The sequence below is a fragment of the Coregonus clupeaformis genome, chromosome 12 (assembly GCF_020615455.1).
Source record: "Coregonus clupeaformis isolate EN_2021a chromosome 12, ASM2061545v1, whole genome shotgun sequence".
Classification (NCBI taxonomy): Eukaryota; Metazoa; Chordata; class Actinopteri; order Salmoniformes; family Salmonidae; genus Coregonus; species Coregonus clupeaformis.
The window spans coordinates 23,448,240-23,466,459 of record NC_059203.1 but is presented as its reverse complement, the minus strand read 5'-3'; the positions used below and the strand labels follow the sequence as shown (position 1 = coordinate 23,466,459).

General features: G+C 42.0%; 1 protein-coding gene across 4 annotated transcripts in view; it reads right to left on the bottom strand.

The window, feature by feature from the left end:
* Positions 1 to 6,317: 6,317 nt before the first annotated feature.
* The window catches only part of LOC121578020 (vitamin D3 receptor B-like), a 120,189-nt gene continuing 108,286 nt past the window's right edge, over positions 6,318 to 18,220 (bottom strand). For 3 of the 4 annotated variants that reach the window (XM_041892060.2, XM_041892062.1, XM_041892063.2), the window contains 4 exons: positions 16,215 to 16,366; positions 15,528 to 15,644; positions 14,549 to 14,793; positions 6,318 to 8,171 (listed from right to left, as the gene is read on the bottom strand). In XM_041892060.2, coding sequence (XP_041747994.1) covers positions 8,148 to 8,171; positions 14,549 to 14,793; positions 15,528 to 15,644; positions 16,215 to 16,366 — 538 coding nt within the window. In that variant the 3' untranslated portion in view covers positions 6,318 to 8,147. Of the gene's footprint in view, positions 8,172 to 14,539; positions 14,794 to 15,527; positions 15,645 to 16,214; positions 16,367 to 18,220 lie in introns of those variants that run through there. The other variant, XM_041892061.2, reaches the window with a different exon arrangement.

Genomic DNA, 18,220 nt, shown 5'->3' with positions numbered 1-18,220 from the left:
CCAGGAGCCAGACCTCCTTGGAAGAATCAGTATCCATTGAAAGATGAAGCAATCCAAGGGATCGAACCACAAATTGAAGGACTTTCGAAAGCAGGTGTTTTGAAGACAATAAAAAATCCTCAGAGTAACACGCCTTTGTTGCCTTTGAAGAAACCCGATGAGACTTATCGTATGGTTCATGATTTGAGAGCAGTGAATGAAGTAGGGACCTTTTGAGAGCTATGGTTAAGGATACTGGGAATGGTCAACTCCATAGCAATCTTTCATGGACACAGGAAGGCCTTGTAGCATTTGAAACGATCAAATAGAGGTTACAAGAGGCACTAGCACTCTACTTCTACTGGAGGTAAATATGCTTGTGCAGTTCTTTGTCAGCCGACAGGTACAGGGACGAATCCTCAACCTATTTCCTACTACTCTACTGCCTATTCAGAAGTAGAACTAGGGCTCCCGCTGTGTTACAGAGCAATGGTGGGAGTATATTTAATGTATGACAAAGCATCATCTGTTACGATGGGTTACCCAGTAACAATTCTTACCCATCATAGTCTCAGAAAACTTCTGAACTATGGAAAATATACATTGACTATGCCTAGGCTCAGAGACTATCATAGGCTCTTAGAGCAGGAAGATGTCACTCTAGTGAGGTGTGATATGGTGAATCCAGCCGAGAATTTGCAAACTTCAGAGGATGGTGAGCCACATGATTGTGTTCAAGAAGCAGAGAAATACTTGAGGCTTAGATCAGATTTGCAAGCCCTTCCATTATGTGAGGCAGACCTGGAGTATTGGACTGATGGGTCATGTTATCGTGTGGGAGATAAATTGTGTGCTGGCTATGCAGTAGTTAAAGCCCAAGGAACTGGATTTGTTGTTGAAAAGGCTGAAGTAATACCACAGCCTGCGTCTGCACAACTTGCTGAACTTGTGGGGCTAACAGAAGTGTGTTTGTTAGCAGAAGGAAAGCGAGTGACGATATATACTGATTCTGCATATGCACATAGTGTATGTCATTTGTTTGGAGCAGTGTGGAAAGGTTGAGGGTTTAAGAAAACGGATGGTTCTCCGATACAACATCATGCGCAAATAATGAAACTGTTGCATGCTATGATGAAGCCTAAAGAGATAGCGATAGCTAAGTGTGCAGCTCATAAAACAGATGTGTCAAAAGTCACACAAGGGAACAAAGCTGCTGATGAAGCTGCAAAAGCCGTCACAGGAGCGGACAAATTGGGCAAGGTTTTTCTGGTCACTCATGGACTTGGAAGAAAAAATTACGCTTAAGGATGTGATTTTGATGCAGGAAGCTGCTTCTACGATTGACAAACAGTTATGGCTAGACCGAGGTGCCGTCAAAGATGCTATGGGTCTTTGGAGAAACCATGAGGGGTTGATAGTAGCGCCTTTAGACCTATTAGGTTTGATGATTCAGGAAGCACATGGGTTAGCTAATGTTGCAAGGGGAAAGATCACAAAGGAGTATGGTTTTTGGGCACCATATTTGCTTGAAAAGGTTGACTATGTTATAGGCAGGTGCACAATCTGTCTGAAAAATAATGTTTGCAGGGGTGTGACTGTTCTTCCTGGTTACATTCCAACACCGAGAGGTCCTATGCGTGAGTTGGTTATCGACTTTGTTGATATGATAAAACCAATTGAAGGGAAAAGATATATGCCGGTGGTTGTAGATAGATTTTCACGATGGCCTGAGGCATGTGCAACCAAGCGAAAAGACGCTAAGTGGGTTGCCAAGTTTTTGTGTAAAGAAGTCATAAGCAGGTGGGGATTTCCCGATCGAAATATCCTCAGATAATGGGAAAGAGTTTTGTGGATATATCAGTGAAATAGATTTTTCAAAAAATGGGAAAAAAGTCTGACCAAAACGTTACGAAAACTAGGGTTGAAGTAACTCCAGGAAATGTTGAATATCTGATTGTGTGATAATTTTCACATTTCTTTGCATATTGTTGTGATATTTAGTGTTTTCTTATGAATCAAAGGGGGGAAATGGAATGTGATTCATTTATATACAGTGGGGAGAACAAGTATTTGATACACTGACGATTTTGCAGGTTTTCCTACTTACAAAGCATGTAGAGGTCTGTAATTTTATCATAGGTACACTTCAACTGTGAGAGACAGAATGTAAAACAAAAATCCAGAAAATCACATTGTATGATTTTTAAGTAATTCATTTGCGTTTTATTGCATGACATAAGTATTTGATCACCTACCAACCAGTAAGAATTCTGGCTCTCACAGACCTGTTAGTTTTTATTTAAGAAGCCCTCCTGTTCTCCACTCATTACCTGTATTAACTGCACCTGTTTGAACTCGTTACCTGTATAAAAACACCTGTCCACGCACTCAATCAAACAGACTCCAACCTCTCCACAATGGCCAAGACCAGAGAGCTGTGTAAGGACATCAGGGATAAAATTGTAGACCTGCACAAGGCTGGGATGGGCTACAGGACAATAGGCAAGCAGCTTGGTGAGAAGGCAACAACTGTTGGCGCAATTATTAGAAAATGGAAGAAGTTCAAGATGACGGTCAATCACCCTCGGTCTGGGGTTCCATGCAAGATCTCACCTCGTGGGGCATCAATGATCATGAGGAAGGTGAGGGATCAGCCCAGAACTACACGGCAGGACCTGGTCAATGACCTGAAGAGAGCTGGGACCACAGTCTCAAAGAAAACCATTAGTAACACACTACGCCGTCATGGATTAAAATCCTGCAGCACACGCAAGGTCCCCCTGCTCAAGCCAGCGCATGCCCAGGCCCGTCTGAAGTTTGCCAATGACCATCTGGATGATCCAGAGGAGGAATGGGAGAAGGTCATGTGGTCTGATGAGACAAAAATAGAGCTTTTTGGTCTAAACTCCACTCGCCGTGTTTGGAGGAAGAAGAAGGATGAGTACAACCCCAAGAACACCATCCCAACCGTGAAGCATGGAGGTGGAAACATCATTCTTTGGGGATGCTTTTCTGCAAAGGGGACAGGATGACTGCACCGTATTGAGGGGAGGATGGATGAGGCCATATATCGCGAGATCTTGGCCAACAACCTCCTTCCCTCAGTAAGAGCATTGAAGATGGGTCGTGGCTGGGTCTTCCAGCATGACAACAACCCGAAACACACAGCCAGGGCAACTAAGGAGTGGCTCCGTAAGAAGCATCTCAAGGTCCTGGAGTGGCCTAGCCAGTCTCCAGATCTGAACCCAAAAGAAAATCTTTGGAGGGAGCTGAAAGTCCGTATTGCCCAGCGACAGCCCCGAAACCTGATGGATCTGGAGAAGGTCTGTATGGAGGAGTGGGCCAAAATCCCTGCTGCAGTGTGTGCAAACCTGGTCAAGACCTACAGGAAACGTATGATCTCTGTAATTGCAAACAAAGGTTTCTGTACCAAATATTAAGTTCTGCTTTTCTGATGTATCAAATACTTATGTCATGCAATAAAATGCAAATTAATTACTTAAAAATCATACAATGTGATTTTCTGGATTTTTGTTTTAGATTCCGTCTCTCACAGTTGAAGTGTACCTATAATAAAAATTACAGACCTCTACATGCTTTGTAAGTAGGAAAACCTGCAAAATCGGCAGTGTATCAAATACTTGTTCTCCCCACTGTATATCATTTTTATATATTATTTTTGATATTGATGTTTTAATTTTCATGTGTTGCTTTGCAAAAGATACTGGTTGGTGTTTTTTCTTTCAGAAGCATATGGGGAATGTGTAGAGTGGGATTCAAATACTCAAACATGGACAATATGAATGGACTGGAGGAAGTTGAACAAGGAAGGTGTGGAAATGTTCAGATTCCATCATCGATGTTGCATTGAAAGTCGACACTGCTGAGGAGCTGCAGTGTAGTGGACTACATTCCACTGTTATACATAATTTGTGTCATATTCTTTCTGTATTAATTTTTTGAAGAATGATGTTTTCTGTTGTTGGGTACATGTGGGGACCTCAGATGTTTTGGTTTCTTTGACGCTTAGGGATATTGGGTCTAGGCAGGGACAGAGAGAATCCACAGGAGGGTCCGATGGGTCAACCAGCCTGAATGTGGACGGGTTTTTGATTGTATTTTGTTTTCGGAGGCTTTCATGTGTATTCGATTGCATCATAGCTTAAAATGCATTGATAAAAGATTTATAAATTGATCGGGTGTATTTGGTGGTCGCCTGAGGCAGAGGGGCCGTGAGAGAATTTTACTGTCTTGGATATTTGGAAAGAAAGCTGCCAGACAGGTTATTCGCTCTTACACTCCATAACAATTTGTTTACACTCCATAAAAATTTGTTCACACTCCATAAACTTGGTTTTATTGCTAAAGTTACACAAGATTTGTCATAATCCTATTCTTTTTGTTTTCGAGACTTAATTAGTCTCGAAGGGGGGAAATATGTAGTATCTGAACATTTAAAGCTTTGGCTGAGGTTTTCATATTGTTGGTTAAATGAACTCTACTTTGCTTTGCTGAAACATCTGGAAAGTGTTACTATAGGGGCCCCCTAAGATGGTGGACATTGGGATATGTGGAGGCCAGGGATTGGTCTATTCAAAACACGCCATTTTGTGTTACATAGGATATATACCATGTTTGAACAAAGGGACGAGGAGAGTGATCATATTTGAGATTGGGTTTGTTGCTCTCCAGATTCTGCAGAAATCTGTAAATTGATGCTGAAATCTTTTGATATAATAAACCTTTATAATCAAAGTACAGTGTCAGCGGATTCCTTGTCAACACAGCATCTCAGCATCGTTGTTCGGCCACCACAATGGCAAAGAGGGACTTTGTAATTAATTGCAATTCACCTGATCACTCTTCATGACATTTTGGAGTATATGCAAATTGCCATCATCAAAACTGAGGCAGCAGACTTTGTGAAAATTAGTATATGTGTCATTCTCAAAACATTTGACCACGACTGTACAAAAGCCCAGTGGGTATGAATGCTTCGCTAGGAAAAGACAGTTTTAAGATAATGCTTCGCCTAGAAGATGGTCGCCTCATCCAACACTTATAGAGGTATAACGGTTCACCCTTCACCAAAAAGCACCATAGAATCAGAACAGCCTTGGAATTTGTATAATGCTTTTAAAGGGGAGCCATCCAGTGGGTTTTAGTTTAGCCACCACATTATAGCTAAGTGAGAACATTATAAACACAGTATACACACCTATTCCTCTGTTGAACTCAAAGCTGAAAAAGGGTCATAAGGTCAATGGATTTATTAAAAAGTCAACAGTAGGAGTGCCCTCTGCTGGACAATAGATTAAATGATACAGAGTACAGATGGAGATAGATACAGTGAAAAAAAGATAGTGAAAACACATCAGCAATGGAGGTAGTTTGTAACTTGACATTTACTCGTACCAAAGCTTTAAAGGGCCAATCTGCAGTTGAAACAATAAAGTGTCACCCCACCTCTTTTTTGGTAAAAAGCTGAGGGATGGGCCTGGATAAATGTAACCACTCTCAAATTCATAGGCAGAGCTATGGATGCCAGTACTGACCATCCAAGACATCAAAATAATAGTTTAACCATGTTTTTAGGCTATATAGTATTGGTTTGCATTTACTTTGTTTACTAAGATTGGCGTAAGCTTCTATTGTGGGTTCTGATGGGGTACGACAGTTGAACTAAGTGTATGAGGCATTTATCAGTTATATTCTTCAAGAATCAATGGGTATCTATAATGAATTTATAAGTCCAAAAATGGATGTAGCAACTGCAGATTGCCTCTAAAAAAAAGTCAGATATATTTTTTAAATATTCCAGATGTTGTAGATATGTTTTTACAAAAGCAACAACATAAGTAGTCTGTACAGTAATTCTGTCACCTTGCAGTCTTCAGACTTTCCCCATTAATCTTCGCTAAATCAAACACATTTTATCTGTTCCAATAATACTTAACAGTATGGTTTGCAACTGAAATGTGTATGTAGACTATTTAACTATGAGTTCCCCACATTGGTGCGATATCACTAAAACACTGGATAGAGTTGACACCACATCAGTTTGGTGCCCTGCTTGTATGGTATTTCACCACGAGAGCAGTTTTTCCATACTATTTTATTGAACTTTTTTGTGTTTGATAAAACATCTGTTTCGATACCACCCATTCAGTTGATAGTTCTCTGTGTTTATACTGTAATAGTATTTTAGTTAGACTGGCCAGACTATTCACTCATGTAGCATTGTCCAAGAAGTGTTGAAACCAATAAACATGGGTCTTTAATTTATATTAAATCGATCAAATATATATGTTATGCATACAGTAAACATCAAACAGACAAACCACTACACAGTTGTTTATTATTTGATTTGCAAAACATCTGACAAAAATAACATTACATAAACACCAATTTATGTCTGTTGTAATAGATGAAATAAAAACATACATTGCAAGAAATTTGATGAATTACTTTGATAATTGCAGCCATATAATGCTGACATGGACAGGCAGTTATGGCGAGCATATTCATCCAAATGTATGCATTGTGTTACAAATAATACCTAAAGTGCTTCTGTTGTTTCTGGCTTTCCATCGAATGTGACGTGGTGCAGTGTCTTAAAAACAGGATTATTAATTTAACAATCTAACATTTTAGCATAACAATTCTTAAAACGACTAGATTTTCTTGCCCATAAAGATCGGTAAAGTAGAATCCCAGTTAGTTGCTAGAATAATAGGTAAGGAAGTACAATTGACCAATCTTTAAAATTTGAATTGTTTTAAGATACTTGGAAAAGATACTTGGAAAAGCTAGCTTGCTAACTTTCTAATCCTGCTTCGCGAAACACTCTCCAGTCGTTAAAAGGTTCATATAGGCACTCAACTCAGGCCCTGAGGGACCACAGTGTCTGCTGGCTGTCAATATCTATAGCTAATACATAGGTAACACATAGCTAGCTAATCACTACTAATTCTGAACTCCTTTCACTCCCTGCCTTGTACTCCAAAGTGTAGAGTGAGGAGTACATGGGAGCCAATTCCCCCATTTTCATTGCGAAAAATTAATTATTTGTGCATGCAGGCCACTTTAAGATGCTCTTATTTGCGTTAGTTTATATCGATTTGATGTCTAGCGAGGTCTACATACAGTACCTCCAATAGCTAGCACGACGACTGATTATCAAACTGCCTGCTTTTGCTGGACACGTCTTTTTTTAAAGTTCTGAATACAAACTGTCAAAATTGAGACATTTAGTTGGAAAGATGGTAGGAAGCATTGCCAAAAAGTATTCAAAAACTGTATTCAAAGATATTAGTAGCAGTTACTCAACATCTTTAATTGGTACTTACTGAGCAATGTGGACCACATGGTGCATGTACATACAGTTCACCAGAGGGAGTATGCTCAAAGGATTAGACTAAAGGTTGGAAGATGGAGTAGCTGGTGATTAATATTACACAATACTTGCCGCTTCATTGATAGATTAAAGTGGTTTAATCAAAGTCAATAAATGGGCAACAACCTCAAGTCTACATTGTTCAAATAGGAACTTGCCCCATGCATGCTTTTCTAGAACCAGCTTGCCTGGCTTTATACCAACCTAAACTACTTGGCTTTAAAAAACTACATAACATGACAGACACTGTGGCCTCATGTCCTGGTTAGCATATTTCTGCTGGGCGATACCCAACCGTGCCAATGTTAGTAAGAATAACAACACACTGATCGATCTGTGATGCTCTTGATAAAAGCAGCATTAAATGGATACTGATCTTTGTCCTGTCAGAACTTCTGCCCTTTCCTGAAAATCTGAAGATCTATAGAGAAGAGTTTACTCTAAAAAGGTGGGTTGGGGGATATGAGAGTGGAGAAAACTTAGTAGCTGATAGAGGGAAAGAAGGAAAGAGAGATGGATAGGGGAAAGGGGAGAGAGTGAGAAACATCTAGTAAGGGCAAAGACCATGCCAACTGTACCAAGAGGAGCAGACGCACCAACTCTCCGACCGAAACCATACGACTCATGACCCCTCTATACAGAGGTCACAATTAAGTCTCTGGCTGCGTTTCATTCCAGGAAGTTGCTCCCTCCCTTCTGTCCTTGTTCACTGTAAGCTGAATATGGCGGAAACCAGGTGGAGGTATTCCTTACATACAACTACCCAGTTGTATCAGATGGGCGAAACGCGAGTGAACTAAGAGAAAAAGGGAGGAAACCACGTATTAGAATGAAACACAACCCCGGCCTACCCGAACCCAGCCTGGACCCCCATTGGTCAGAATTCAGGCACAATTAAAACACAACCTCTGGTGGATGTTTGTGCGTTACTTTAAAAAAAAGGCTATGCTTTTAGTAAAAAACGACTGTAAAAAAAAAAATACCAATGACTTCATTAGCTGTATAGTCTCCCAGTCTGCATGATGAGACATCTTTGAGGTAATCATTGATTCATTAGACAGCAATAAATACCAACACATATTACAAAAGTAAAAACAGAGGAAACTGCTTTAATGTTAAAGCATAATCTGTAGCTAAAAGAGGTAGATCATTGTTGTGTACATCCATTGTGGGACACTCCTTTTAATGTTTGAAGAAAAGAAAACTCCACGTCAATATCAACGGTACTGTATATCGATCCCTTTCACATTCTGAAAATGAATTGAAAGGCAAATCTCACTCAATCAAAACAATTCATATTCTTTTTTTGTGAGTTACATTTCAATTCATTTTTCAAACTGGATTTGTAATTGCTTTGTACAGGAACACACTTTAAAAGTACAAAATGAGACCGTTAAGCTAGCTGATGCTGGTGTACCATAGGCTGTATTGTAGGTATTCGCCCCGTTTGATATAGATGAATAAACAAGTAATGAAAAGACAAAAAGCCTACTGTAATAAACTCAAAGTCCTAGTTGAATTTCATTTCATAAAATGGTTCCTATGTTCCAGTTTGGAGTTTGATCAAAATGTCAGAGCTAAAATTGAGATGTTCTAAACCGATTAATTAAAATTAAAAAAGCTTAACCGAGATTAATGACCAAAAATCGATTGAAATAACATTCTGATTTTGCTTTCGTTCTTCAACGTATAGTTAATGCTATTGAACAGCTTCCCAGGTGAAACGTCTGGAGTTGAAATCTACTGACTGCAGGTCATGAAGCCACATTAGGCCTTTTCTTCATCAAGCATTTTGGAATATCCACTTCGTTTGACTGAATATTGAGCAGCTGCAACTGTGCAAAACCAGACATGAGAGAGAGAGACCTCTCTTTACCCTGTACTTCTCTAAAGGGGAGATTTGTGACAACATCCTGCCCTGTGGCACTTACATGATAACCAAGTCTTATACATCCATACATAATGAAAATCAATACTGTATATTTATATCTCATGAAATGAAAACAATCAACTCTCTGCATCTATACAAAGAGATATGCATGAAGGAAATCAAAAACCAAAACCGCCCCAAATTCACAAGTCATCTTACAACCGAGACCTCAAAACACACCATAACCTTCACCTAATCGACTTGAACATGAGTGGTACTGAGTAAAAATAATCATGTAGCCTATCATCACCTTAATAAAACACATATCCTGGGAGAGAGTATCTCTTCGAGGAACTTGTCAATCATTCGTATGAACTAAAAACAATTCCACCAATCATCAGGTGCCTATGAAGTGAATCCCTCACACTATATATTAAGTGTGATTTGCAGAACAATATCACTTTATACAACTTATATAGCCTATTTTTCTGTAGTCAGCCAATGGAAAATGTGCTATGTTGGCTGGGAGGGGACATAACAAAATAATGAATGACTGTCAATAATGGTGACAGTGATGGAGTGGGCTGTGGTCCATTTGTTGGCACTACTATCTGACGTCTTAGGGGGTAGGTACTCTGCTCACCGACAATGCCTTGATGGTGATGTTTTAACGCAATGACAAGGTTTACTGTATGCTAAGAACACTATGTTCTGATAAAGTTCCTTCAACAGTAGCAAGACCCATAGTACTTAGTTTTCCCCCACTATCTGCAAGAAGACCACATAATAACGCCCTCTGTATAGTGTTGAAGCAGCACAACTAAATGCCACGGTAGTTTCTGTTTGGCCAAACACAAGGTTAGTTGAAGCAGAAGTAGCACTCGGCAGCGAGCCTTGGCCAATCGCGTACAGGGACTGAAGGACAGAATGTACAAGAGACCGCAGTCTCACGCAATAATTTCCCCTCTTCTCGAGAATTTCCATTAGTGGGGAAAAAGCTAAACTGACCCAAGATCAGAATCTAAGGCCAACTTCACCCTACACAGAGATCTATCTCGCTATAGCCTCTTAGGGTCCGTTTCCTGGACACAGATCAGGCTAAACCTAGGCCTAGATTTAATCCGTACCTGCTGAAGATCTGCGCTATAGCCCGATTGAATTTAAAGGCAATGTTCCCGTGTTTGCGGAGACTGCTTTCACGGTAAACGCTGCATATAAACGGCTCAATCGGAAATTACCTTTACATTTCAATCACACAATAACGCGATCCAGATTGAATCTAGCCCCTAGGTTTGGACATTTTCCAACTATGTTTAATAATCTGTGTCCAGAAAAGCGGTCCTCAGGTTCCATTCACTTGCTTTACAATATGATATACAGCAGGTTGTTTTGAACACTGGAATGGGTGATAGGACATTACTATTGTATCCATGACGCCCCTGCTTTTAATTTCTCTGTATAGTCGCCTAAATAGTTAATAATAATGGATTGGATTTAAGCGCTTTACATTGTATGGGTGAACTCAACTAATCCACACAGCCAACATGTTCTACCCACTTCAGTGTCCTTATCACACAAGGCTCTTGTATGGACAAGGGAATGAGATGATTGAAAGCATAGGAGTTGGTTCGACTGTATACATGTACAATAGAACATCTGAGCCAAACAAATACACATTCTAAATATATAAATCGTGTATCTCCAGCCCGATGAAATCAATAGCTACTACTGAATACGAGTTACATTTCTTTAAACTAGCTTTGTTCATTTTTCTCTCCCTCCATATGGCTTATATTAGAGAGCAGCTGTATATTTAGTGTGTAGAACATCCTCATTCTCCCAAATGACAAACCAAAGAGGCCAAACGTCCATCGATGACAACCTTTTAGTCAATGCGTCAATCAATTCGATTTTGAGATTAGGCCACCAGCGCATTGCCAAACACTCACTCATCTCCACCTAAACATAGATTATATAGATCCATCTATATATACTTAGAAAAAATATAAACGCAACATGTAAAGTGTTGGTCCCATGTTTTATGAGCCAAATAAAAGATCCCAGAAATGTTCCATACGCAGAAAAAGCTTATTTCTCTCAAATGCTGAGGAGTATTTCTGTCTGTAATAAAACCATTTTATGGGGAAAAACTCATTCTGATTGGCTGGGCCTGGCTCGCCAGTGGGGCTTGTATTCCAAGTGGGTGGGCCTATGCCCTCCCAGGCCCACCCATGGCTGCACCCCTGCCTAGTCATATGAAATCCATAGATAAGGGCCTAATTTATTTATTTCAATTGACTGATTTCCTTCTATGAACTGTAACTCAGTAAAATCTTTGAAATTGTTGCATGTTGCATGCGTCTATATTTTTGTTCAGTAGAAAGTTGAGAAAGCATAGTGTTTCAGAGAGAGAAAGTGAGAATAAGTCGTAAAACACGGTCATCAATATCATGTTGTTTGCATATATAATCCAAGAATTTCCTTACTAAGAGTTAGTAGCAGTAATATCTACACTCAACGGCCAGTTTATTAGGTACACCACCTAGTTCATGAAAATGGATCGCTCCTACAGACAGTGGTCACATGGCCGTGGCTTGCTATATAAAGCTGGCAGACAGGCATCGACTCATTCAGTTACTGTTCGATTGAATGTTAGAACGGACAAACCAAGTGACCTAAGCGACTTTTAGTGTGGTATGATCGACGGTGCCAGGCACACCGGATCCAGTATCTCATAAACGGCCACCCTCCTGGGCTTTTCACGCATGACAGTGTCTAGGGTTTACCGAGAATGGTGTGACAAACAAAACATCCAGTCCTCGGCAGTCCCGTGGGCGAAAACAGCTCGTTGATGAGAGAGGTCGAAGGAGAATGGCAAGAATCGTGCAAGCTAACAGGCGGGCCACAAACAGACAAATAACGGCGCAGTACAACAGTGGTGTGCAGAACGGCATCTCGGAATGCACAACTCGTCGATCCTTGTCACGGATGGGCTATTGCAGCAGACGACCACACCAGGTTCCACTTCTATCTGCTAAAAACAAGAAGAAGCAGCTCCAGTGGGCACGTGATCACCAAAACTGGACAAGAGGAGAGGAAAAACATTGCTAGGAACATGACAGCGAGTTCAGTTTACTTGATTGGCCTGCGCAGTCCCCGGACCTCAACCCAATAGAGTATCTTTGGGATGAGCTAGAACGGGCTGTAAGCGCAGCATGAATGTACCGCCGTCCAATCTGCAGCAACTGCGTGATGCCATCGCGTCAGCATGGACCAACATCCCTGTGGAATGTTTCCGACAACTTGTAGAATGCCCCAAAGAATTCAGACTATTCTGGAGGCAAAGGGGGGGTCCGACCCAGTACTAGATGGGTGTACCTAATAAACTGGCCATTGAGTGTATGTAGCCCTATGTACAGCTGCGGTTACTGTCTCGATACGTAGTATTTACAGGATGCAGCCACTGGAGGGCTGCGCAGCATACAACGTCAAACCGGAGGACTCGGACAGAAAACGGTCCATCCGCGTCCTCAAGTCATTCTTTTCAAATAATTCCACATTCCAGTCGGAAATTAAATGGGTGATATCTGTGGTGAGATTAAGAACAAGCAGCTTTGAAACACTCAACCTACTAAAAACTGTAGTCTACATTTGAGGAAAAAAAGGAACAATTCATGGAATTGTTTTAAGATCCTGTCCCAGATTACTCACATGGTTTGTGGCTATATAATACAAAAAGACGTGGACAGTAGAGTAACCGGCCTAACTATGCATTTCCAATCAGATTTTGGCATTGTAGCCCTTTGAAAACGGTGATAGAACTTAAACATAGACATACATTAATAGATACACTTGAGTACAGGTGGTCTAGCAGTGTTCGGGATACATAGAAGGTGTAGCTACATTTATTTACAGCTCTCATAATTCTTCCCCTGCCCCCTCTCCAAGAAACAAAGAAACTTACCAACCAGAGCTCTGGCTTGGTTTGATTGACAGCTTGTTTTAGTGGCTAAACAACCACAGCCCCTGCACACTACTCCACAACCAAACTACTTCCAGGTTACAAACAATATTATGTATGCTGTATAGTGTATACATTTCCTTCATCAATTCCTAGTTAGCGATGATAGCACAAATGGTGAATAGTGTGAGCATAGAAGGCGTCACGTGGCTATGCTCGTAGAAGACCGGAAGCTTTGAGAGCATCGACAATGGGCGCGTTCGACATTGCAGCCGACTCCAAAAGAAGTCGTGACTGACTGATCTACAAATCACCTTGCGTCATAAATAACTACTCAATATTATTTGTAGATCAGTCAGTCAGTCACAATTTACCCATGTCACATCACTGTTTTGATGCTCTCGAACACGGCCAATACCTTTGGCAGAGGTGAAGGGCGTGTGTTTTGTGGAGCATACACACACACACACACACACACACACACACACACACACACACACACACACACTTGCCCTTGAGGAAAGCGATTGAGCAGAATAACTAGAGATGAGAGAAACACATGGAAATGCTTTGCTGGCACTGTTCTCACTCCAGCGACGCTCTGGTATCTATTAGCTATCCTGGATTGAAATGGCGTCATGCGTTTTTTTTAAGGTTCTATGCTGTGTATTTGTGAATAGAAAGGTACTTGTGAATACAAAGACAAAATAAAATCCGAGGTAGCTCCAACGTAATGGCTGACTGTATTAGTGAGTGAGTAGGCTTGTGTGACTGTGTGTGATCATACACTGCCATGCATAAAAGCAGCACTTTCATGACACGCACAAAAAGCACACGGTGTACTGTATATACCGGTATACAAGTTGTAATGCTGTTTGTCAATATACTGTCCCTTAAATACGAAGTTAAGCATACATGTCAAATGTAGGCAGAATTACCATGTATGGTTCTGAAGTCAATTCTGCTGTTTGTATCATTCACTCCCCACCACTTTGCATGTTCCACTCAACAGCTCCTCAGGTACCCAGTCACAGGTCTCTGCGTCTGACCTACCCAAGCTATTCACACACATACACACTCACACACACACACACACACACTTCCATAACCCCCCCACCAACACCCTTCCTTCCATCCATCCATCCACCCCTCAACACACACATACCATCGCTCTCCCTCAATCTCTCCTCACAAACTAACACTCACACCATCCATAAGACGTCTAACCACGTTCCTATAGCTCCCACCTCATATCCTCCTCCCACCCCTCCTATGACCTTTCGTCCAACTCTCCACCTCCATGAAAGGTCAAAGATCACCAAAAAGAGTTAATTTAGGAGACCTCGCTGCCGAACACCTCTAGCACCAGCGGGGTGAGTTGCATGCTGTGCTCTGGCTGGAAGGACAGCGAGCGGTACTGCTTGGAGTGCTCCTCGTTCAGGCTGCGCAGGTCCGCCAGCTTCTGGATCATCCTAGCGTACACCAGGCAGCTGCCCGGGTGGTGCAGCCGGATGTAGGCCTGCAGCGTCTCCGACAGACGGTCCTGCAGTGCCTCGATGCGCCCGTGGTCCTGCACGCCAGGACGGTCTGCAGGGAGAGGAAGGGAAGGAGGGAGACACGGATGTTAAAACTTTAAAGCGCTACCTCATTCATTATCTCCAGCACCATACCAGTGTATATTATGTGAATGGAGGGAGGACATAGGAGGTAAGACTTTAAAAGGGACACTTCACCACTTTTGAACCTCATATTCATCACCTCCAGCACCATACCAGACAGTGTCTACATTTGAAGGGAGGGAGTAGACATGGCGGGTAACTTCTTTAAAGAGGCTATACATAACCTTTGCCTCTGAGGGGTGTTCGAGCTAAACGAGGTCCCCTAAATGGACAGAAATAATGGATGGCACACCTCCCCATATCCATGAGCAAAAGTGAATGTTATCCTAACATACGCCTAAAACTAAGCATATATGTGGTTTCATGACAATCAATCAATTAGGCTACAATCAATTAGGCTAAAATTATGTAATGCACAAAAACAGGCATGCCACACTTGCATGTATATTTTAGCCAATGGTAAATGGGAATTATATGTCATGTGCAAACACAGGCATGCATGTATATGCACACGTTATCATCAACCCCACTGACGAAAATGGACAAGATGCACACGTGCGTAAGCAGCCCCTGAGACTGGAGTGTGTTAACTTCAGCACAGACACACATTTTAACAGTCCACCACAAGAGAACTGATCCTCACAAAAACTAGCAGACTCACATAAACAATTCATGACACACACACACAGTGTCAGTATGTACCTGGGGAGAGGAGGCAGATGGCCATGAGTAGCACATGTTCCTCCTCATGGAGGTTGAGTTTCTTAAGGCCCACCTGGAATTTGACCAGGGGCTCCAGCAGCTCCAGAGTGTGGCCCGCTGCAGGAGGCAACACAAATACACGTCGATCAGATCAGATTGCAATCACAATATCTCTTTATATACTTGCCTAAACCTAAGGATGTGTGGTTTCACGAGATAAGACATGTATTAATATTATACCATGAACTGTATATCATGTGTGTGATATCATATTTCTATGTAATTTATATGAACAGTGATTGTCATCAGCTAACAGTGATTGTCATCAGCTAACAGTGATTGTTATCTCAGAGTAGGATCCAGGATCAGCTCTCTTATTTGGGAAACGCTGCACTAGATGCTTTGTGAGAGAGTCTAGGTCAGGAGTGACATTCTTTGGTTGATCTGTAAAAATACCCTGAGCTTGTTTGAAACGCAAATGAAAGCCTCGAGGGTCTGTGGATTGGTCCGACTGGCTCTGCTGCTCGAGTGTGTTAGCGTGGCAGCACGTGAGTACGTACTCCTAGTTGGAAAATGTGTATCTGTGTGTGTTGTGTGGACGTACCTGTATGTGTTTGTTATCCTTTTTCACCTTCAGCAACATCGATTGTTGGAAAGGGTGTGTGTGTTAGCGTGCCTCAGTCTTACCTTTAGTGACGTCGTTGACGCAGTACTTGAAGTCGGGCCCACCACAGCTCCAGGACATATCCTCCAGGTTGAAGGACTGGTTTGAGCGCAGCATGATCACCTCAATGGCGCTTGACTTGAGCAGGGCGATCTGGTCCTCAGCCGTCAGCTCCCTGGGAGGATTACAACCAGGGGTGTATTCATTAGTGTATACCGTTGAAAAAGTGTTTCTCATTGGACAAGTTCAGGTAGTCCCCTCCCTGTTTCAGTCCGTTTCTTCCGTTTGGTACTTAATGAACGTGACCCAGAAAGATGGCCTCTGTGAAAAGAAAGACATTCCGTTTGACAGTGGCCATAAACAGTGGGCTTACGGTCGGCTTATGGTCAGACAAGGGTTTAAAGGATGGGGTTGTAGATTTTTTTATTTAGGAGACTGGGCAAAACAAGTGACCTAAGTGACTTTGAGCGTGGTATGATCGTAGGTGCCAAGCGCCGGTTCCAGTCTCTCAAAAACGTCCAGCCTCCTGGGACTTTCACACACGACGGTGTCTAGGGTTTACCGAGAATGGCGCGACAAACAAAAAAACATCCAGTTAGCTCACAGGCGGGCCACAAACAGGCAAATAACAGCGCAGTACAACAGTGGTGTGCAGAACGGCATCTCGGAACGCACAACTCGTCGGTCCTTGTCAGGGATGGGCTATTGCAGCAGACGACCACACCGGGTTCCACTCCTATCAGCTAAAAACAAGAAGTGGCTCCAGTGGGCACATGATCACCAATACTGGACAATTGAGGAGTGGAAAAACATTGCATGGTCCAACGAATCCCGGTTCCTGTGGCGTCATGCTGATGGTAGAGTCAGGATTTGGCGCAAGCAGCAAGAGTCCATGGCCCCATCCTGCCTGGTGTCAATGGTACAGGCTGGTGGTGGTGGTGTAATGGTGTGGGGAATGCCTTGTAGAATCCATGCCCCGGAGAATTCAGGCTGTTCTGGAGGCAAAGGGGGGTCCAACCTGGTACTAGATGGGTGTACCTAATAAACTGACTACTGAGTGTATGTCCATTAGTTTGAGAGTTTGTTGTGCAATCGAGAGAAATAGTTGTCTGGGCTTTGTAAGGCACTGTATCTCACACACACACAAAATTATGCACACACGGACACACACACACACTTTGGGTGGTTTGGGAGATTAGAGATCAGATCATAAGTGGGTAAACATTCCAGAGTTAATCCAGTAGCGTCCATCCTCATCATCCCAAAAGAGAGGAGAGAAGGGAATGATGATGGTCTGGAAAGACAGGCCATAGCTCGTATGGGCGTGCCCTATCCCTGACCTCTGTGACACTGAGCGATGGCCCCCGTCGGCAAACTCGACAAGAGTTAACACTGTTCAACAACAGAGCCCTTACGTCGTGGGGTGAAAGAAAACAATCAAAGAAGTTTCCCAAGAAACTCATGACATCCAGCACAGCAAGAGTTACGAGTTTCCCAAGAAACTCTGTCATATCCCCCACGGCAGGAGTTACCTGTCATATCGGTTACGGCTGATGCGGTGTGTTCAGTGGCCTTCAAGGGTTATAAAGAGATATTATAACCCTTGAAGGGATAAATAAAGTTGTATTGATGACATTTAATTGAAACATGTTGTATTACTTCAGGGTAAACGTACTTCTTTACTGACATACGACGATGACCTTTGACCTAGTCAACAAATCACATATTCTGTGTGATGTTAAAGGCACGAGCTGTAATTGCGACAGCCTGCCTCTGACACTTGGGACTGGAAAAACATAACCACTCAAATGCATAAACGTAGCTATGGATGCAAGGACTAGTTGTAAACATATTTTGAAGCTATACATTGTTTGTTTACAAACACTTAAAGACAAAAACAATTAAGTAATACAACCTTAGAATCAGTTGTAATAAGGCATTCATTATGTACATTATATTCTGCGAGAAGCAATGGCTATATAATGGCTATATAATTGTGCAGCACTGACAAGCCTCAATGCTCTTCTTT